Genomic DNA, 23,059 nt, shown 5'->3' with positions numbered 1-23,059 from the left:
CTGACTACAGGCGCTGTTCAGTTTGGGACTCTGTACCTGAAGTTTAAAGATGCCCGGTCCCGAATTGAAATGCTATCTGTTTCCTTCCACAGATGCTGTGTTCCTCCAACAGTTTGTTTTTGTTCAAGGGCATTGAAGATTATGAGTAGATTTGAATGTGGAGTTGAGATTACAGTCATCCTATTCTATTATGATCTTATTCAATGGTTGAGCTGTTTTGAGGACCAAGTGGCTTTCTCCTGCTCCCAAGTTGTATGTTACTAGTCACCCCGCATCTTCTTTATTTTTCAGAGTTCTTTGAGAGTGTGAAAATCGAAATTCAGGATGGAACGTCTGAATCATCTGAGCAATATAACTCTGATGATATGAAAGAGGAATACAACATACAGGTGCTTGCTTTAGTCCTCTGCCAATTCTAGAACACTTCATCTACTTGCCTAGCTTTATTTCATAGGATTAGATCTAGCATTTCTCCATCTCTTTCATGGCTTACTATATGCTGACATTAAAAGCTCTCTTGCCTCACCTTAGTGTGCAGGGATAAAACTGGGAGGTAATTTTAATATTGTGTTGTTGAAATCCCCTACTATAAGGTGCCTTATTATGCTCACGTCTACCTGCTAAACTGACCTAGTATTTTTTCTATATTTGACTGAACCTTGTCCTCCCCCCGCGCCAGATTGTCCCATTTCCCCAGCCAAATTAAATCAAAATTTCCCCAGTTGCACAGGCAAACATTTCAGCAAGGATATTGAATCCATTCCCGTACAGGTCCAGCCTACCCAACAAACATTTCCATGATCTGAAAATGTAATGCTTGTCTTCCTACACCATCCCTTTAGCCATGCATCCATTTGACTGATCCTCCTATTCTTGTATTCAGTAACACATGCTATTGGAAGTAATCCAGATATTACAATTTTAGAGGTCCTGCTCTTTAATCTGTTACCTACCTTGCTAAACTCGTGTTACAATACCCTATCTCATTTTCTACCAACGTCTTTTGCATTTGGGTGTACCAAGCCCTCCTCTCTAGAATGCCTTGCAGCTGTGCTGAAACGCCCCTGGCCCTGCTACCAGAGAAGTAATGTATCATCCAGCATTCTCACTTGCGGCCACAGAAACTCCTGTCTGCTGTCCGTGCAATTGAGCCCTGCACTTCCTATCTTTCCTATGGCTCTCTTCCTCCCTTGGAAACCCAAGAGACTGAAAATACTGGAATCACCTGGATCCACTTACCACATGCCAGCTCTTGCCCCACTCCCTTTCTACCAGCTGTCTCTGAACAGAGAATGGACAGTCATCTGTCCATTTCCCACTGCAGATGTAAGTGCAAAAGTGCAGAAAGTTAATGGAAAACTATGCAACAATGGAGCAATTTACCCACAGATAAGGAAGGGTAAGGTGTGCAGAGACATCAAAAGAGACAAAGATCAAGGAAAATGAAGAATAGATCATTGTTATACCTCCCTTATTTCAACAATGATCTACTCAACATTTTCCTTGATCCACATCTCTTTTGATGTCACATTTTCACACCTTACCCTTCCTTATCTGTTTCTCCCTCTCACCTGACTATCAGTCTGTAGAAGCAACCTGAAATGTCACCCATTCCTTTTATCTAGAGATTCTGCCTGTTCTGCTGAGTTACTCCAGCATTTTGGGTCTATCTCCCCATGACCTGCGTGGGTTTTCTCCGGATCTCCGGTTTCCTCCCAGGTTCCAAAGATGTGCAGGTTTGTGGGTTAATTGGCTATCGTAAATTGTCCCTTGAGTGTAAGATAGAACCAGTGTACAGGATGATTGTTGGTTGGCGTGGACTCGGTTAGACGTAGGGCCTGTTTCCACGCTGTATCTCTAAACTAAACTAATTCCTCTTAAACAAAGCTCTTGTTGCCAACTGAGCATAGCCTGAAGATATGCAATTCTTTATCGTCCTCAACACTAATGTAAATTTCTCTGCAGAAATTAAGTTCTTGGGATGAAGGCTTTGACCAGTCAAGTGATAGTGGGAAGAATGATTTGACAAATGATTTAATGACTGATAAATCCCACCAAGTTCCTGAGAAGCCCAGGACGAGTCTGAAGCGTTGCAAGAAGGACAGTATGGTTGAGAGGTAAGTCAGAGATGAAGGACTTCAATTGCTCGGATTCATGAGATAGAAATGGGACAAATAAGCTTTGATCAGGGTAAGGTCTGATGAAGATGTTCAAAATGAACACTATGTAGCCCTGATATGGCACTGAGAGTTGAAGCGCAGCATGTAGGCATACAGGGAGATAGACACAAAAAGCTGGAGTAACTTAGCGGGACAGGCAGCATCTCTGGAGAGAAGGAATGGGTGACGTTTCGGGTCGAGACCCTTCAGACTGACCTGTCAGAAGAAGGGTCTCTACCCGAAACGTCACCCATTCCTTCTCTCCAGAGATGCTGCCTGTCCTGCTGAGTTACTCCAGCTTTTTGTGTCTATCTTCGGTTTAAACCAGTGTTTGCAGTACCTTCCTAGGCATGCAGGGAGCCATGGGTCATTTCAGTTTCAGAAAATACTGGCAAGTAAGGTCCAAAGACATTTATGTACATGAAGAGGCAAAGAATCATGAATAAAAGAGGAAGGCCTGTTAGAGATCAAAAAAGTAACGTTTCTGTAGAGGGAGAGGATATGGGTAAGGATGGTAATTCAAAACTTCATGATTCCTTTCACAGACAAAAGAGGGAATGACGCCAATGCTGTAGTAAGTTTGAAAATGAGCAATTGCTCAACCTAGGTTATGTACATCCTAGGATATTAAAAGAAAGAGTGGAAATTACAGATGCTCTGACTACAATTTTCAGTCCTGCTTGGCCAAAGGTTCTGGGACCAATAACATGGTGGCATAGTTTTAAAAAAAGGAATAAACTGAGGAACTGCAACCGGTTAGTTTAATTTTGGTGCTGAGCAAATTATTGGAGTAGCTTTGAAGGAAATTATTAACCTTTTAGAATGCAATAGTTAATTAGTGAGAAGTTGGCACAAATTTAAGGGAAGGTACTGTCTTCTAACCTGATTAATTTTTTAAAGAAAGTTCCTGGGATGTTTTGAGGTCAGTACATTTTATGTCGTCTACCTTAATTTTAGCAAGGTTTGTGACAAATGTTCACATGGTAGGCTATTTAAAAAAAATCCAAATGGCAGGCTAGTGGTAAATGGGATGCAAAAGTGGGTTAGTGGCAGCAATCAAAGGGCAGTGGTTGCTTGGAGTTTTTGTGACAAGGAAGCTGTTGCCAGTAGTGTTCATGAGTCTCAATACTCTGTCCCTTGCTTGTAGTAATATATGTTAATGATTCTGACTTAAATGTAGTGGGCATGACAGTGGTTTGAATATAGAGCCAAAGTAGGTTGCAGTTGCTGGGAGATAAAGAAGCCCTGGTCACTGATAGAAAAGTGATGCATCTAAATAAATGAATGAACATAGAACAGTACAGCACAGGAAAAGACTTTGCCCCACAATGTTTGAAACAAACATGATGCCAAATTAAACTAAAAATGTTCTCATCTGCCTGTACATGATCTCTATCCCTCTATTCCCTGCGCTTCCATGTGCCTATGTAAAAACCACAATCATATTTGCCTCAACCACCACCCCAGGCAATGCGTTCCAGGCCCCTACTGCTCTCTTTTAAAACAAAACTTGATCTGCACATCTCCATTAAACTTTCTCCCTCCGTTTATAGCTATGCCCTCTACCATGTATTTGGACATTGACACCCTGAGAAGAAAGTTCTGACTGTCTACCCTATCTATGTCTCTCATAATTTTATATACTTCTATCAAGTTTTCCCTCAACCTCTGTTCCAGAGAAAACAATTCAAGTCCATCTAACCTCCCCCTTCAGTGGAAGCCCACTAATCCAGGAAACATTCTGGTAAACCTCTGCTCACACGCCAAAGCCTCCACATCTTTCTTGTAATGGGATAACCAGAACTGCAGTAATCATTTTCAATAGGTGTAAGGTTGATGACCTTTGGGCAAAGTCAATAAGAGCAGCAGAAAGAGGAAAAACATGTAAGTGAAACTGAGGTACACAATTCACAGCAGTTGGAAATCCGAAATCAAACTGCAGGTAATCTACAGCAGCTTGAGTAGCATGCCTGTAAGGAGAAACTGCATTATTGTTACAGGAGGATGACCTTGTATTTGAACTGGCCAGTTCTGACATCTATAGGAAAAGTTGGCTATCTGAAATTTCACATTGAATCCAGAGGGCTGCAGCGTCCCAGATGGAAAATGACATGGAAAGTGGGATGGAGAATTAAATTGACTTGTCCTGCCCAGACCCCCCACACAGGGCCCCACCAGCGTCTGGCCATTGTCCAACCATATGCCTATCGAAAACCTTCCATCACCTGTGTCCTCCTATCACTTGCCAGGCTTTGTCCTGCCATTCCTCTCTTCCAGCTTTCTACATTCTGCCCCACCACAATCAGTCTGAAGAAGATACCAAGCCCGAAACATCACTTATCCATGTTCTTCAGAAATGGTGTCTGACCCACAGAGTTGCTCTGGCATTTTATTTTTTTTCCCCAGCAATCTTTAACATTGCTTTAATTTTTCTCTTTTGTTACGCTATCTGATCTGAATATTTTCAGCATTCTTTTTCAGCTTTCCAGCAACTACTCTCTTTTGCATTTCAGTTTCAACATTTTTTTCCCATTCTGGTGTTTTCATCCATTCTGGTGTTTTCATCCATTCTCCTTTGCATTTCACCAAACAGATCAGCAAAATAGTCAGTTGATATTACCTTTACTTTTCACCAACTTTGATATCTTATGTAAATTCTACTCTGCATTCCATAATGCAAAGTCCATTTTCTATCGGAGAATACGACTGATAAATAGCCCAGAATATTTTGTATTGTGCAATGAGTTAGTACTGTGGGATTATTATTGGGTTTGCTATCTTTGAACATGAATAAATTACAGCATGGATAAAGGGTATCCCAGGCTGTTAATAAAAACAAGAAAATAAATAATAATGAACTTTTAAAAATGCTATCAGCAATTTTTCAACAGTAAATTTAAAACATTTAAACCTCAATGCTGAAAATTAAAATAAAACTGAAATTGCATCTGTGGAAAGAGAAACTGAATTAATGTTTTGGGTCTTGATTTTCTATGTATTGTCTAGTTTTCAATCCATGCTAATGCACCTCCTCCAATACCTTGGGCTTTTAATGTATGCCGTTATATGGCATTTTGTCAATCATTTTGTAAAGCTAGGTTCTCCTCAATGTCTCTTGCCTTTCCCTGGCACATCTCAAAGAATTTGAGCAAATTTGTCAAACTGTTGATAATGTTTGATTATATTCAGCTTTCGTAAATGATTAGTTATTTCCTCTTTGATCATTGACTTCAGCATCTTGACAACAATTGATTGACCTCTCATATCCTACCCCTTTTTGCACAAAGGAGTCACATTGACCATTTTCTAATCTTGTGCCCTCCTGGAACTTAGTTTCAGAAAAAAAGTTCAGCCAATGGATCCTCTATCTTTGTAGCCACTTTCTTTACAGCTCTTGGATTCAGGCCATTGGGACCTGGTGATTTGTCTGCCCATGAGTTTCTCTTATACTTTAGTGTCCTTTGTATTGGGATTTTTAAAAGTTGCTCCCATCTGTTCTCTCAGGAATATTTCTAGCATTCTTTCATAGTGAAGACTGGTGCAAAATGTTTCTTTAACATATAAGCCTTTTCTTTGCTTGTTAATACTTTGCCAGACTTGGTCCAAAATCTACTTTAACCGCCTTCTTCCTATTTATTTGAGCATATAAATTCTTATTATTTGTTTTATAATTACACATTCTCTTCCAAAATCCATATTTTCTTTTAAGGTTTTTTGGGTGATGGATCCTAAAAACTTCCCAGTCCCCCGTGTACCACCACCCCGCGCCACTTTGTAGCCCCTGCTTTGCAGTTTAACATTATCCTTCCTTTATATTAACTGCAGATCTTTCATCTTTTTCATGGAATTCCTCTTTATAATTGGGATAAATTCTTGCTACGTGTTGTGACCGAGTAGTTTGAATATCTCCAACTGTTCATCTAATGACTTATCTCTTAGATTATTCTTCCAGTCCACCTTGGACAACTCTTCCATTATGTCATTGTAATTGGCCTTATTTAAGTGGAAGAAAGGAGTTATGGTGCTGTAGTGTTCACCTTCAAGCTGTATGTGAATTCTAATATGTTGTGGTCGCTACTTCCATGGGGATCTTTAACCACAAGCCCTCTTATTAATGTTTTCTCATTACGAGTGACCAAATCTAAAACTGCCTCTTCATCAATAGGTTCTATAACAGAATGCTTTAAGCAAACCCTGATGCACTCCAAGATTTCTTCTTTTACAAATCCATTGCCAATTTTGCTTTTCCAATCAATATCTGGATTAAAATCTCCTGAGACAATTGCAGTTCCCGTCAAGCACAGAATGGATATTTCCCCATTTACGTTCTGCCCTATCAAGAGGTCACATTTTGGGGACATATAGATAACTCCCACCCATCTTTCTGCTATTCATGATTTCAACCCAAATTGACTGTGCATTTCTATCCAGCATGATATTTCTACATCATGACTGAATATTGCTTGCTGGGCATGTCTTCCTGCATTATGTGGCTTCCAAATTCTTTTGTCTACATTCTCAATCTCTTAACTACTTTAATTCACTCACTGACCAGGTAGCCTTGTTTATAACTTAACCCCACAGTCACCCTGGTTTTACTCTTTCAGTGACACCACCTCACCCACACTCCACAAGTGGCTTGCATCTCTTTTTCAGTTCTGACAAAGGATCTTTGGCCTGAAATGTTGACTCTGGTTCTCTTCCCATAAACGAAGCCTGGTCTGCTGAGTATTTCCATCATTTTCTGTTTTATCTCAAATTTCCAACATCTGTGTTTTTTTTGTTTTGTTTTTCAAAAGGAAGAATAGGTCATTTGTACTGACAAGAGTAGTGGGAAGAAATGGGTTCTGATTCATGGGCACTGGCACCGTACTGGGGAACAAGGAACAGTTTGTTAAGACTGGATTATTTGAGTTGTCCTGAAACCAGGGTCTAGTGAATCCTGTAAATTAGGTTATTGACAGGGCTTTAAACTCATTTGGAATGGTGTAGAGTTTCTCGTGTCAGTTAGTTTAAGAAATTAAAAGGTAGGGGAGCAGTGGTATAGGATAGTGATAGGGAAATGAAAATCAAAGTTTGACAGGAAAGGACAGAAAATGTCAGCAAAGATGTGCAACCGAAAGTGAATCTAGTTTAAGTAAAAAGTGCAAAAAAAATCAAAGCTTAAAGATTGTTATCTGAAAGTAAATGTAATAAGATAGAGGAGTTGATGGTGCAAATGGTGGTGTGCGAGTATGATCTAATGTGGTTATCTAGACTGTGATTGCAGAGTTATGAGAGGTGCAAGCTCTATATTCCAGATTATTCGAGATGCCAACAGAGTACGCTAGAGGGTCGGTGAATAGCTTTGCTAATCCAGGAAGGAATGAGTATGTGTTGAGTCACATAGATAGAGCAGAATGTGACAAAAATCAGTTTGGGTGCAAATAATGAAGAGCAGATGAATGAAAACATGGCTGGGAATGGTGTGTAGGCCCCTAAATGTCAATCCCCAATAGATCAGTGCTTAAATGGGAAATATCAAAGGCAAGAAAGATCTGAAAATAATGGATGCTTTTAATCTGCATGTTAATTAGACAAGTCAAACTGGCAAGCTGCCCCGAAGAGGAATTGGTGAAGTGTTCCTGGGATTGTTCCTTAGCACAGTGTTTTACAGAACCTACTGGGAACAGGCTATTTTAAATTTGGTCTTGTGTAATGAGATTGGATTGATTAAAATATTGTGGTTAAGGATCCCTAGAGTAGCAGTGATTACAACATGGTTGAATTCAGGTAATGTGCAAGCAGCAAACGTCACCCTATTGTATGAGAAGGGAGTAAGATGAAAAGCGGGCAAATATAGGTTTATTGGCTTAACATGTGTTTTGGCAAGATGCTGGAGTCTATAATTAAGGAAAAAAGGTTATTTAACCAAGCTTAATGTAATGAAACCAAGTCAACGTGTTTTTATGAAAGGTACATGTTTAACAAGTTTGTTGGAGCTCTTTAACAATATGGTCATAGAGCTTGGAAACAGGTCCTTCGGCCTAACTTGCCCACACTGACCAACATGTCGCATCTACACTAGTCCCACCTGCCTGCATTTGGCCCATATCCCTATAAACTTATCCTATCCATGTACCTGTCTAAATGTTTCTTAAATGTTGCGATAGTGCCTGCCTCAACTATCTCCCCCAGCATCTCATTCCATAGACCCTTAGTGTAAAAAGAAAGTTACCCCTTGGGTTTAAAGTGAGGGGGGGTGGGGGGGGGGAGATTTAATAGGAACCTATGTCCTCAGGTTCTTGATGTAACAGTTGACAAAGGGCAATCTGTTGATATGTATTTGGATTTTCAAATGACATTTAACAAAGTGCTACATGAAAGGCTTTTGCACAAAACAAGAGCTCATATTAGAAATGTGTTAGCTTGATGAAAGACTGGTTATCACATAGGAAGCTCTTTTTCACACTGGATGGTTCTTGACTTGGTTATTTACAATTTATATTTGTGACCCAAATGATAGGTGTTCTGTGCAAGGTATCCAAATTTGCCGATTACATGAAAATAGCAAGAAAGGGCATGTTTCAATGAGGATATTGGTAGTCTGCAACTGGATATTGGTAGGTTGAATGAGTGAATGAAAAATTGGCAAATAGAGTTTAATGTGTAAATAGCATAGAGGCATTATTGAAAGAGGTTTGGTGTTTAAGATAGTGAAGTATCGTTACAGGTGTACTGGTTCTGCTAAGGCCACAACTGGAATACTGTACACAGTTATGGTCCCCTTATTTAAAAAGGGATATTTTGGCATTGGAGGCATTCCAAATGATTTGTTAGCATAGTTCTTGGGATGAGAGTTTTCTTAACACTAGAAATTGGATTTATATTCTTCTGAATTTAGGAGAATGAAAGATCATCTTATTGAAATGTACAAGATCTGTAAGGGATCAGGACAGGATAGATATTGAGATGGTTCCACTAGTTTAGTTTAGAGATACAGAAGGGAAACAGGTCCTTTGGCCCACTGAGTCTGTGCCGACCAGCGTGGGAGAATCTGGAGGGAGAATCTCAGGGATGCAGTTGCATGATAAGGGGGTGGATATTTAAAACAGAAGTGTGCAGGAACTTCTCGCAGATGGTGGGTATCTCTGGAATTCTCTACTGTGAGGTTCGTGGAGGCGAGGTCATTTAGAGTATTTAAAGAGGAATTAGATGCATATATTAGATGGATCAGGGGATTGAGGATGATGAGAAACTAGCAGAGGAAAAGATGAGGCTTTGGACAGATTAGCCATGACCATATTGAATGGTGGAGCAGGCTTGAGGGGGTCAAATGCCCCAGTCTAGCTCCTGTTTTCTTGTGTATATTTAACGGTGTCGTTAGGAGCGCTGAAGCAAGACACTTGGTGGTTGAGCAAAGTAAAAAGGATGAGAATGAGAATTTTAGTTGTAACTAAAATTGCAGTTGACATGAAACCAGTTGGTAGTGTGTTTGGATTTTCAAACTCGTTTAATATATCAAATAAGGGGTTGCCTAGAATTGATGTGCTTGTGGATGAATCCAACGGTCTAACATGGATTGAGAGCTCCTTATCAGCACCAAGTGAGTTGGGGTAAACAGATAAATATGTTTTTTTGACTGGTGGTATTTAGCAGTGTCTTGACCTTGGTTATTGACAATTTTTAATATCAATGACTGAGGGGACTGAGTGCAATTTAACCAAGTTATAGAAGATACAATGTTAGAACATAAATAACACCAGGCATAGTAAACACCTCACTTGCTCTGCCATTCAACATTAGTTAGAATGTGGAACTCTTTAGTACAGGAAGGTGGATGTGGAAGTTAAACAAGCAAATGAAGTATAAAGAAATATACGTCTGAAGAAGGGTCTCGACCCAAAACGTTACCCATTCCTTCTCTCCAGAGATGCTGCCTGACCTGCTGAGTTACTCCAGCATTTTGTGTCTACCTAAGAAATATAAGAATATGTTAAGTATAGATTATAACATTGGGAGGAGATTTGTGAAACAAAAATACCACCCTTTTAGAACAAATGTTCAATTTTTCTGCTGTTTTAAAATTGCTGTTTGCAAAGCCTGATGAATTGTATTTATTGCCTCCGAGACAAAGATTGACAACGTAGAAGTTGATAACTGATGTACACAAAATGAGTGAGACAAACTGGAGCAATGCATTCAGTTCAGGGCACAACATTTGGGAAAAATGAATTAAGTGGAGAACATGGACGAGAGATTGTGGGAATGATGTCTTAAAATTGAATGATAGCTCCTCGAGTTTGGAAGTTGATCAGATTGAGGTATTTAAAATGACAGGCTGTATGCAGGTAAACAGCTTCATTTGGAGGTGGACTGCTCAACAAGAATGCACAAAAAGCAGACATTTGTGAGCAACGACACTTATTCAGAGCATTTTTAAAATCTGAAACATCTGTCCCTTTCCATTTACAAAAGTTTGGAATATTGATGTAAACTTGAAACTAGCAAGACAGAGTTTGAGGAAAGGGTATCAGACAATTTAAAATGAAAGCCGGCAAGTAAATTTAGGAGAGAAATCAATCATGGCCAATTCAAAGAATCGTAGAATGATTCAGCATAAATGTAGGCCTTTTAGTTCATCATGACCGTGCTGCCTGTTTGAAAGAGTTACTCAGTAAAGATCTATTTCCAGTCCCACCTCATTGTTTGCACATGGTAGAAAATGCTCAGAATGTGAGAAGTCATTGTCTAACTGAAAATAAGTCAGAATAAATTAATCAATTCAAGTTGGCAAGCCTAACAAGTGGTTTGCCACAGGACCCGAGTGCTGTGGCTTTGACTATTTAGAAGCTACATTAATGACATTGATGAAGGGATCATCGCACTGCAGGAAAATATATATGACAATAATCAGGTGAGAAATCTGGGGGCGAGAAGGAAGAGTATTTTCCAAAGGGAAAAATTTGGCCTGTGGAGTATAATTTGGGGATTTGGATATCCTTGTTTATAAACAGCATGTTAGCATACAGATACGGCAAATAATTAGAAAGAATAAAATATCAATTCAAAACAAATGAAGAATTTCTTCAAATGTCAATACTTATGGACGTTCACTAGCCCGGTGCTGAAGATGATGTAAATTTAATGGATAAGAAAGACAGAATCTTTGATTTGGGCAAAGTTGAGGTTTCGGGGGAAAGTGGAACCGAGACCAAACTTGGCTTAGCCACTAACATTGTGAATGGTGGAGCAGGCCCATGGAGCCCGAATACTGCTTCTGCTCTGATGTCTTGTAGCCCTTAACACATCTCTCAAAGTATGTAGCCAGTTTTCTTTGTTGTTACTGCATCAGCTTTCACCATCCTAAAATCATTCCAGATTTAGAAAATATCCTGCTCTTCTGGCTTTTAAGTCTGCATTCTCAGGGTTACTAACCCCTCTGTTAGAGGAAATTCTTGTCCTTTTTTCAGTCTATTCCAAAATGCTGTATTCAGAAAGCAACACAATTTCAGTTTTAAAAGATTAAGCATGACTTCCTAACTTTGTACTTTATGATTATGCCAATAATGCCGTCGATATAAATGCTTTCTGTCATGCGCACCTCTATTCCTGCACCCTGCTGTTTAGTTTTTATTGCATTGCCAGTTTTCCTACCACTCTGAATCTTTCCTTCTGTGTTAAATTACATCTTCCATGTGTCTGCTTATTTCACGTCCTTGTGAAATTTATTTCTATCTTCATTATTTATAACATTTCTAAATTCTCAGCATTTTACAGATTTCAGGGATGAATAGCCTGTTCCTCCATTCCTCATTCTAGTGTAGAATAACACAGAGTTCAGCTAATGTGTGGAAGGGAATCTGCCACGCGATAGAATCTCTTCCGTCGAAAACGACGTCAACATTGACAGTGTTTGTGGGGTAGGTTGTGTGGACTCCTTGTTAGTAGAGATATATTTGGGTAAATGGGTGGTTGGGAAGATAAAACATTACCTACGCCCAACAATTTTCCTTGCTGCATTTCAGGGTACAGCCACCATCTCCAAGTACAACCGAGGCCATTCAGGGCATGCTTTCAATGGCAGCCTTGCAGTACTCAGACCTTCGCAACAGCCCAAGAAAGAATAGGGACAGCCTGGATAAAAGGAACCTTTCCAAGTCACATCATGGCATAAGAACTAATAGGCGGGAGAAAGGAGAACTGAGCCCATGTTCCAGGGCCTCAGACTGTGGTGGGTATTTCAGTGTGTTTGTACGTGTACTCAGGATTACAAAACAAAGTAGGAGAATCCTACTTTGCAGGTGGAATGTGGACTAGAATCGTTGCAATTCCACATAACTTGAGTAGATGCTGATCCATCAGCATAACACCAGTAATGGTGGGATGGGCTTGCTGGAAATGCAGATAGGTTTGGAGCAGGATAAATTGGTTGAGGTGGCGAGGGTTGACTTGGGTGAGAGTTGGAGGTAGAAATGTGTGGTAATGATGAGGGTGGGGAAGTGGTTGTGAGGGTGTACAAGGAACATGGGAACAGCATTAGATTACTTTGTTCATTGAGCCTGCTCTGCTGTTTGGTTAGATAATAGCTAATTTACGTTGTAATTCCATCCATCTGCTTTGTTTCATAATCCTTATTATTTTTGCCTAATGAAAATCTTTTTATTTTGAATTTTTCAACCAGCACTCTCCTTGATATTTTTTTTAAAGTGAGAGTTTATATATATTTACAGAACTGTTTTAAAACATCGCTGCTTGAATGAATGAGCTTTTAATTTTTAAGCTTAATCGTGTTTTCATAGAATCATAGAATGGTACAGCACAGAAACAGGCCTCTTTGACCCAGCTCATCCATTCCAACTGTGATACCGAACAACACCAATCCCATTTGGCTGCATTAGGTCCATATCCCTCAATGCCTTTCCTGTCCAAGTACTCGTCCAAAGGGCTTTTAAACATTGTAATTGTTTCTGTTATCCTTCACCGGAGGAAATATGAAATTTATTCTAACCATGAGTTGTTTATTTAGACCACCTTAATCTTCCTTGCATGATAGAATATAAATTAATTGCATTCAATCTTGACCTAAAACGTCACTTACCTGTGTTCTCCGGAGATGCTGCCTGACCTGAGTTCCTCCAGCACTTTGTGTCATTTTGCTTTCAACCAATGTAATGTTTCAACCTCATCATTACACTGAATCTGCCTGACACCCATTCCAAGATAGTATATTTTACAAGAAAAAAAGTTCAATGTTTTTCTCGTACTCCAGATAAAGCTCTGGTAGAACCTTATAACTAACGTTTGTTCCATTGACATAGACACCAACTTTCCATTGTAATTGGAATGTTTCCATTATCCATTTCACTTACCCATAGATCTCCATCATTTCCAAACTTGGGTTTCTAAATGTTCTTGCACCCTACTATTTGAAAAATACTACAACTTTCTTGCATTCAGATTGGATGACTCGTGCCTCAGTTTTGGCCTTTCCCCAGAAATAGAAATGATTTCAGTCTGTGCTGTCAAAAGCACTACTAATTTAAGACTTTCAAGTAATTTCTTATTAGCTCCTCCTATTTCCACAAATTTGTATTCCCTGTTTCATCCAAGTAAACCTTGTCAATTCATGTCAGTTTTAAGTCCTCTTAGGCTGCATGGAGCACTTCTGGAAGTCCATATAAATTCCACTCGGTCTTCTGCCCATGTTACTGCCTCAGAATTTGTTAGGACATAATATGCCTGGATTGGATATCTCTGATTAGTTTATCCAAGTACTCAGTTGACATGCCCAATTAAGTTTCTACATATGGTAGACTAATAGGCCTGTGATCTCCTTCAAAAACAGCAGATGGAACTCCCAACAAGCACAGGAGTGATGGGGAATGGTGTAGTGAAAGTTAGAATACTGACAACAGAATGTTGGATAACCAGTCCAGAGGTAATGAGATTCTAGGCTAACAGGAGAATTCCTGAGTCGGGAGAGTTTTGGAAGATTGTCTACACAGTATACAAGTTCCTGGTATCCACCTCAGGAAGTTGAAGCTCAGAAGTAGGCCGTTTGGCCTCATTCCTGCTCTGTTGTTGATGTGAGACCTAACTCTTTTTATCCAACCTTGGCTTCAAGTCCGTTAAATCTAAAATAATTATTGAATTTACATGCACACACTCATGATTCTGAAAGGAGCATTACCTTAGTTCTCTCCTGAATGGCTTGGCTCTGATTTTATGCCATTGTCTTCCAACTCCACTAATTTTAGAACAAAAACATCTGTACATTGACAACATGGTACCTGATCTACCTATGTCTACTGCTGGCAAGGTCTGTTTGTGTCCTTCCTATTTGACCATATTATCTGCGGTGGGTCTGAAAATTCCGTAAAGAGTTATCAGTCTTGCGATCCTAATGGACTCCCTATATTTTACTAGACCCAACTAGGGATTTGGGATTGAAATACCCAGGGACTCTGGACCCTGATCTTTATGTCCACATACACTTCCAGGTTCACAAGCAGCTCTAGACTAGGGTGCAGCTGGTAGAACTGATGGACATAACATAATATGCACAGTACTGCGATCGTATGTTTGTAGTTTGAAAGGGCTCTTTTTTAAAAAAGCTGGTACAAGCATGGTGGGGTGGGGTGTTCCACGGTCCATATCTCAGATTTTAGAGTCTCGTACATATAGGATTGTGAAATGCAGTGATTATGAGGAATGAACAGGGAAGCAATGTTTGAAGTTTCCCTGAATGAGGAAGTGAGAAAATTTGCCCTTTGAAAAGGTATGACTCACTAATTTTTTAAAGAAAAGACTTGGTATTTCTGTATTTTTTTAATTAGGTTTGGATGTTGTCTTATATATATTTTTTAATGTATTGTTAAACCTCTGTCTCAGAGGTTTCACAGGGTTTGTTGAACTTTAATTCCCCTCTGGTAAGCAGAAAATGATTTTATTTTAAATGGTCCAGTTAAAATGATTTTTTAAGGCTTGGCAAATGTGGAAACACAAAACATTGCAGGCTGTGAAAATTGAGGTGATCTTGTGAAGAGAAACGGTTATATTTCTGGTCAATCTCCTTGCATCAGAGCAGAAGTTCTGTTGTAATTTCAAGCCAACACTTTAAATTCTGTCAGAATAATGTCGTTCCTAGTTTTACCAATGTTGCTGATTACACCAATTCACGAAAACAGGATCACTCACCTACCATAAATTTATCATAGAGAATTACAGCACAGAAATGGTCCCTTCAGCCCACTGAATCTGTGCTGATCATTGAGCATCTGGTTTACATTAATCATTACATTAATCACATTACATGAATCCCCACTGTTTTTCTCCCACATTCCCCTTAACGTGCCCAAAAATGTTACCACCATCCACACAGTTAGGACTATTTAGTGGCCATTAAAAGACCAACCCACATTTCTTTGGGATGGTATCACAAAATGCTGGAGTAACTCAGCAGGTCAGGCAGCATCTAGGAGAGAGGGAATGGGTGACATTTTGGGTCACCCATTCCCTCTCTCCTAGATGCTACCTGACCTGCTGAGTTACTCCAGCATTTTGTGATACCTTCGATTTGTACCAGCATCTGCAGTTACATTTATTTAGGATGGATTCACTGAAATTTAGACGGATGAGAGGGGATCATAGAAACATATAACATTCTTAAGGGATTGTAGACAATAGACAATAGGTGCAGGAGTAGGCCATTCAGCCCTTCGAGCCAGCACCGCCATTCAATGCGATCATGGCTGATCACTCTCAATCAGTACCCCGTTCCTGCCTTCTCCCCATACCTCCTCACTCCGCTATCCTTAAGAGCTCTATCCAGCTCTCTCTTGAAAGCATCCAACGAACTGGCCTCCACTGCCTTCTGAGGCAGAGAATTCCACACCTTCACCACTCTCTGACTGAAAAAGTTCTTCCTCGTCTCCGTTCTAAATGGCCTACCCCTTATTCTTAAACTGTGGCCCCTTGTTCTGGACTCCCCCAACATTGGGAACATGTTTCCTGCCTCTAATGTGTCCAATCCCCTAATTATCTTATATGTTTCAATAAGATCCCCCCTCATCCTTCTAAATTCTAGTGTATACAAGCCTAATTGCTCCAGCCTTTCAACATACGACAGTCCCGCCATTCCGGGAATTAACCTAGTGAACCTACGCTGCACGCCCTCAATAGCAAGAATATCCTTCCTCAAATTTGGAGACCAAAACTGCACACAGTACTCCAGGTGCGGTCTCACCAGGGCCCGGTACAACTGTAGAAGGACCTCTTTGCTCCTATACTCAACTGGATTGGACTGGCTAGATGCAGAAAAAATGTTCCCCATGTTGGGAGAGTCCAGAACCAGGGGATTGGGGTAGGCCATTTTGGACTAAGATGAGGAAAAACTTTTTCAGCCAGAGAGTTGTGAATCTGTGGAATTCTCTGCCACAGAAGGCAGTGGTGGCCAATTCACTGGATATATTCAAGAGAGAGTTAGATATAGCTCTTTGGGCTCACGGAATCAAGGTATATGGGGAGAAAGCAGGAACAGGGTACTGATTCTGGATGATCAGCCATGATCATATTGAATGGTGGTGCTGGCTCGAAGGGCCGAATGGCCTACTCCTGCACCTATTTTCTATGTTGGATGAAACTGGAATGCCCGGGGAAACCCACACAGTTACAAGGAGAACGTGCAAACTCCACATAGGCAGCACCTGGGGTCAGGATTGAACCCAGACCACTGGAGTAAAGGCAGCAGCACTACTAACCCAGCCATTGTGTGCTGATTTGCAAAATTCTGTAAAGAAGATAGTTTAGTTCAGATGTCGTCCATGTCATTTTTGTTTTACATTTGACAGAACCGCTTTATCTTTTTTATAATGTACAGATCAGGCAGATTCACAATACTATGTGTTACCAAAACGGTTGTGCAAGTTCAACATTTCTGCTTTTCAATTCATTTGTTTCAGAAAGGAAACGCAGCACTTTTTATTTAACTCTTGAGAGATTTATTGGAAAATAAAGGAAACATCACACGTTAAAAGGCAATAGCACTGGTTAGTCAGCCCATGAAAAACAGCTGCCATGAGGAAGCCTACCTGACTATCTTTGCTATCTATATCTCAGTTTTGTGCATCTCCATCAGGTCCACTCTCAACCTTCCCTGCTTTAAGACCACGCAAACCAAACCAACCCATTTTCTCATTGTAACTGTTGAATCTCCTCTTCACCCTCTCCAGTGCATTTGCATTTGAGTATGATGAGCAAAACTGCACGCCAAACTCTAGCTGCAGCCAAACCAATGTTTTATACAATTATACCAAGACCTCCCTGCTCTCCCACTCTGTCTCGGCTAATAAAGGTAAGTATCCTGTTCGACACCATCATTTTATTGACCTGTGCTGCCACTTTCCATGATCCTTGAACATTTGCACTAAGTTCCTCAATATTTCCTACCGTTCATGGCATATGTCCTACAAGATTGAACTCTATCTACTGTATCAGGTGATGGATATTATCTCTCTACCCTGAAACCAGCCTCCTTGCCATCAACATTAGGTGGCACGGTGGTGCAACGGTAGAGTTGCTGTCTCACAGTGCCAGAGACCCAGGTTCTATCCTGACAACAGGTGCTTGCCAATACCGTTTTTGTTTTGCACGTTCTCAAGACTTGGATGGGTTTTCTCCAGGAGCTCTGGTTTCCTCCCACATTCTAAAGATGTACAAGTTTATAGACTAATTGGCTTGATATAAGTAAATTGTACCTAGTGTGTGTAGGATAGCGTTAGTGTGCAGCGACCGTTGGTCATCGTGGACACGGTGAGCCAAATGGCCTGTTTCTGTGTTGTATCTCTAAACTAAACAACTCTACCAATTTTCATGCCATCTGCAGACTTATTGATTATACGTCCAGCAGTCATATCGAAGTCATCAATGTATAAAACTAACAGCAAGGGTCCAGCACTGATCCCTGTGGTGCATTACTGTTTACATGCTTCCACTCACAAAAACCATCCTCTGCCAAGCCAGTTTTGGATCCAATTAGCCAACTTGCCTTGGAAATTAGTTTCCCTAAATTTGATCAATGGAGTATATTCCCTTTCTGCATATTTGCATATTATTACATTTGTATTGGAGCAAAACAATTTCTGTTAATTTCCCAGTGTTCACCTATAATTTTATCCAAGAATAGTTTTGACTACTTAATGGTAGGTGGGCTGTGTCTCATCCCACTCCAACAGACTCTGGAAAGATAAAGAATATCGGAAGTTTTTGTTTGTCTTGTTTTCAAACCCAGGATTGAATTTGATAATGTTATTGTCATTGCTTGATAAAGGCCCCTTCTCAATTGGAAGTGTGATTAACCAAATTTAATCAATACTACTAAATCCAGAAAATATTTTAAATCCTCCGAAGAAGTTCACTATATTTTTGATCTGAGCTAATTCATTTTTTCCAGTTAAAACAATTCTGCCCTTCTGTGGAATGACTTCTAATCTCTGAACTGATGCTTTTTGATTTTTTTTTGCTGCTGTCAGGTGGCTTGTAAATATTTAATTGGTTCAAATTATTATGCTCTGTCGACTGTGTTCCCATAAATGTTTCATAAAAATGTGTCTAATGAATAAATAAGCCCTTTCTTCTCTTGCCTCTTATAGCTGGAGGAATGTGGGGAAAAAATTTGTGGAGAGGCAAGCTTGTGAAAGAGGAAAGGATGGGAATCAGCAAAAGCATGCAGTAAAGAGGCGTGCGTTGGGGGGGGGGGGGGGGGGAGTTGAGGAGAGGAGGGTGGTAGTTGATTTCCTTTGTCTATGCTTAAGTAAGATTGTTGAAACTTTTGTAGGACACAAGCAGTAATGACCATTGATTTTATTTGTACACCATGGGTTTCATTTATTTGGGTCCCATTGTACCTGGTTGTAATTCTTGGTTTCACAGTAGTCTTGTGATCCTGTCATTGGTTATTGTTGATTGAGTGTTTGATGTTTTCACAGCTGGGCCCGAGAAGCAGGAAGCCGCTGAATGCAGTACTGTGTTGGTGAATAGTGAAACAAGGGCCATAATGGGAACTACAGCTAGACTATCTGAAGAGGTAGGATGTTGTTCCCTGTGTGCCTTCTGAGTGTTTAGGACATGGATTGTGATTTGGTCAGGGAGAATCTACTTGAAATTAGCTTTCTGGGGCAGTGATACTTTGTGCCAACAAGGCTTTTGCTGATTGGCCCACTTCTCTATATTAACTGGATATGTAATAATTATGCAAACCGGATTCTTTGCCTAATTGGTTGTCAATTGCTATGTTCCTGCTGTGGAGGGTTGCTGAAAATTTGTGATAACTGAAACTTTAAGCTTAAATTAAATGTCTAGTTGTATTTGTACAGTTTGTATAGTATTTGTATAGTTTCACCATCTGACACGCTGGGCAGTGCTGTCTAGAATGGAATTTATCTCAAGGTACAAAGTTTGCTAGTCTTAGTAAAGACTAAGCCCATGTTCCCTTTGTTCTCCCTGCCAAGTAAGACAAGGCATTCCCTAGACAAAATCAATCGATTGCCAACAATGTCTAGAAGATACTCAGGTCAAGCATAGTGGGGGCTGTCAGTATGTTGAAGCGTGTGTACTGAGAATTTGGGGAGGTCAGGACTGGCATGGGGTTGCTCAGTTAAACAAAGGTAACTCTAACTTTTATTCAAGATATTGAAGAATGAACTAAAACATCTCCGAAAAGAATGTTCTTCAATGGCAAGGCAAAATATTCAGGAGAACAAGATTTTAGTGGAAGAAATGGTGGATAGTGAGGGTCAGATTGCTTCTGACTCGCTGGGTGCAGTGTACCGATCAACCACTGACTGTGGCCTGCAAGGGAGTCCAGTTGACAATGGTGACAGTCCAGATTGGATCCATCCTGGAATATCAACCTCACCACCCCTGCATCCATCCAGCAAGAGGACCATTTCCAATCCACCACCCGTGAGCAATCAGGCAACAAAAGGTCAGTGATCAATATCCTTGTAAGACAAGGGTGCGCCTGATCAGAGAGGGAGGTAAAACCGTTTCACCATCAGAATGAGGGCATCACTGAATAGAGAGGGAAACCATCCCACCATCAGTACTGGGGCATTCCTGATCAGAGACTATCTCACTGTTGATGTGCGAGAGTCCTGGTCAAAGAGATGGGTGGGCGGGGTATCACCAATTGGGAAGCAACACACCGGTATCCCAATGGGAGAGTGTTGGTTATTTCATCATTAAGTGTATGAATATTGCATTGTTAAAGTTTTCACATAACTGATTTGTATTGACCATTTGATAGGAAAACGTCCAAAGAAAGGGATGGCAACTGCAAAACAGCGACTGGGAAAGATTTTGAAGCTGAACCGAAGTGGTCGCCTCTTTCTTTAGAAATAAGACTTTATGGACTAGCATTGGGCCAAAGAGGGTCATAATGCTGCTGCATAGATGGCCCTACCTCGTGCCCCTGGAAGAGACCCTTGGATATGCACTGTTGAAGCACAGATGAGCAATAATGGAAGTATCAGAGCTGGGGAGAGGAGGACTGTAAAGGAGAAGCTCTGAAAATCGTTCAGGGTTAGCAGACATTTTTAAAGGACGCTATTCTGTTTTTTCTTAAGATACTCTCTGTTGTAATTTATCTTCCAAATTATTTGATGCATTTTAATTTAACAGCATTGTTTTTTTTTAAAAGAGAAAACTATTTATTGAGGAATTGATTCAGTTGAACAAAATAATTTAGACATAAAATATTGAACCGTATTTCCAAATGAATAATCCTTGCCTTTTAATTGTTTGTTCTAAAATTATTATGTTTTATCACCTCCAAAATCCAGCTCTTAGACTATTTTTCAATTTCATGTCAAAGTGGTATGGGATTGGCAAATAGAATTTAACTTTGGCAAACAGTGATATATTTTGGGAATTTAACTCAGGGGAGGATTATACACAGTAAATGGCAGGGTCCAGGGGAGTGTTATTGAACTGCAAACCTTGGGACATAACTACACACTTCCCTCAAAGTCATGACAAAGAAGGATAATGGTATATTTATCTTCATCAGCTGAAGTATTGAGTATAGGAGTTGGGATATTATGGTAAAGTAGTACAAATTTTTGGTTCGGCTACATTTAGGAGTATTGTGTGCACTTCTGGTTCTATGCTATAGGCAGGATTTGATTAAGTTGAACAATTCACAGGAATGCTGGAGGGCTTGAATTATGGGAGATTGAATAGGTTGGGACTGTTTTTGATGGATGAAGGAGGTTGAGGGGTATAAAATCGAGATAGGGCAATCTCAAAGGCATAAATTAAAGGTGAGAGCGAAACGATTTAAAGTCAGCTGAGTGACAAATATTTCACACAGTGTGGTATATGGAAGAAGATACCAGAAGAAGTGGTGGTGGCAAGTACAATTATAATGTTTAAGAAAAACATTTGGACTGGTATATAAAAGGTTTGGAGTGATAAGGGCCAAGTGCACACAAAGGGGATTAGTGTAGACATGCTGGACGGCGTGGACGAGTTGGGACAAAGAAACTGTGTTTTATAACGCTATAAATCATAGTGGAAATTGGCCCCAAGGATCTGGTGATCAAGACTGAAGGAACTACTGGAAAGATAGTGTGTGTTGGCCACACTGACATCTCTCAGGTCATGAAGCACTGTGTATTGACAGAGGCAGTTTATTGCTCTTTCAGCCAGAGCTTTACAAGTGGAAAGACAATATTCACCAGGCCAAACATCTGTCGGGCTAAAATTAGAAATCAAATTTCTTTACACGAATTAAACTTGTACAAAAGCACAAAGACACAGCAGCATAATCCAGCTATAATTTACATTAGGCTCTATTTGGCAAATAAACATCCAAAATCTAAATGTGACATACTTTAGTTAAACTTCACATTGAGTTGCTTCTGCAACATGAAACGGGAAGATAATACAACAAATACCATGAAATACAGGGAGACAGAATCTGTAGATGCTGGAATATGGAGTAAAAAATAAACTTCTGGAGGAGCTCATCAGGTAAAGCAGCATTGGTGGAGGCAAAGGGATTGTTGGAGTTTTGGGTTGAGACCTTGCATCAAGACACCTCCAGCCTCACCATCGTTTGGAGACCGAAACAGCTATTCCAGGTGAGACAGAAATTCACATGCACCATTTCCAACCTTGTCTAATGCATTTTGTGCTTGTAATGTGACCCCTATTACATTAGCAACCATTTACAGACCACATGCACTCTACCACAATGGCCATCTTGAGCTCCCAATTAGCATGACATTTCAGTTCCCCTTCCCATTCTCACACTGTCATGTACGTCCTTCACCTTCTTCACTGTCAGGGCGAGTCCAAGCATAAACTAAAGAACTGCACCACCTATTCTGCTTGGGTAGTTAAGAGCCCAATGGCATGAATATTGAATTTTTCATGTTCCTTTCTCACTCCCATCAGGCCATCCAGGATATCTCTACCTTTCCCATCCCTCCAGCAACCACACACTCCTTGTTATCTCGACTCATCACTCTCTCCCACCAGGTTCCATGTGCCCATCATGCCTCCTTTATCTCGTTCCACCTGCCATTCTCCGTCTTGCCCCTCTCTTACAACTCTGCACTGGCCATTTCCCCTTGATGCTCTTGGCCTTAATGCAGAGCACCCATCCCTTTGCTTCCATAGTTGCTCTTGACCCACTGAGTTCTTCCAGCAGTTTTTGCACCATGAAGTGCCACCATTACTCGGGGGGGGGGGGGCCTCCATTACCCAATGCAGCCATGCAGGATGTGCACATTTCTGGAATGGAAAAGAGTAGATTACAACCAAGGAACTCTGATATTGTTTAGTGCCTGTTTCAGCTGTGAGGTCTCCTAATCAATGGAATTAAATTAGCTCACATTTCACAGCAAGGAATACAT

At 40.4% G+C, this 23,059-nt stretch overlaps 1 protein-coding gene across 3 annotated transcripts in view; it reads left to right on the top strand.

The window, feature by feature from the left end:
* kdm7ab (lysine (K)-specific demethylase 7Ab) overlaps nt 1-20,883 on the top strand; it is a 66,461-nt gene extending 45,578 nt beyond the window's left edge. For 2 of the 3 annotated variants that reach the window (XM_078417047.1, XM_078417048.1), the window contains 6 exons: nt 292-389; nt 1,966-2,117; nt 12,167-12,372; nt 19,127-19,224; nt 19,827-20,124; nt 20,446-20,883. In XM_078417047.1, the coding sequence (XP_078273173.1) occupies nt 292-389; nt 1,966-2,117; nt 12,167-12,372; nt 19,127-19,224; nt 19,827-20,124; nt 20,446-20,534 (941 nt within the window). In that variant the 3' untranslated portion in view covers nt 20,535-20,883. The remainder of the gene's footprint in view (nt 1-291; nt 390-1,965; nt 2,118-12,166; nt 12,373-19,126; nt 19,225-19,826; nt 20,125-20,445) is intronic. The other variant, XM_078417049.1, reaches the window with a different exon arrangement.
* The last annotated feature ends 2,176 nt before the right edge of the window (nt 20,884-23,059 follow it).

The sequence above is a fragment of the Rhinoraja longicauda genome, chromosome 20, assembly GCF_053455715.1.
Source record: "Rhinoraja longicauda isolate Sanriku21f chromosome 20, sRhiLon1.1, whole genome shotgun sequence".
Classification (NCBI taxonomy): domain Eukaryota; kingdom Metazoa; phylum Chordata; class Chondrichthyes; order Rajiformes; family Arhynchobatidae; genus Rhinoraja; species Rhinoraja longicauda.
Note: the sequence above shows the minus strand (reverse complement) of the source record. Positions and strands in the feature narration are given on the sequence as shown.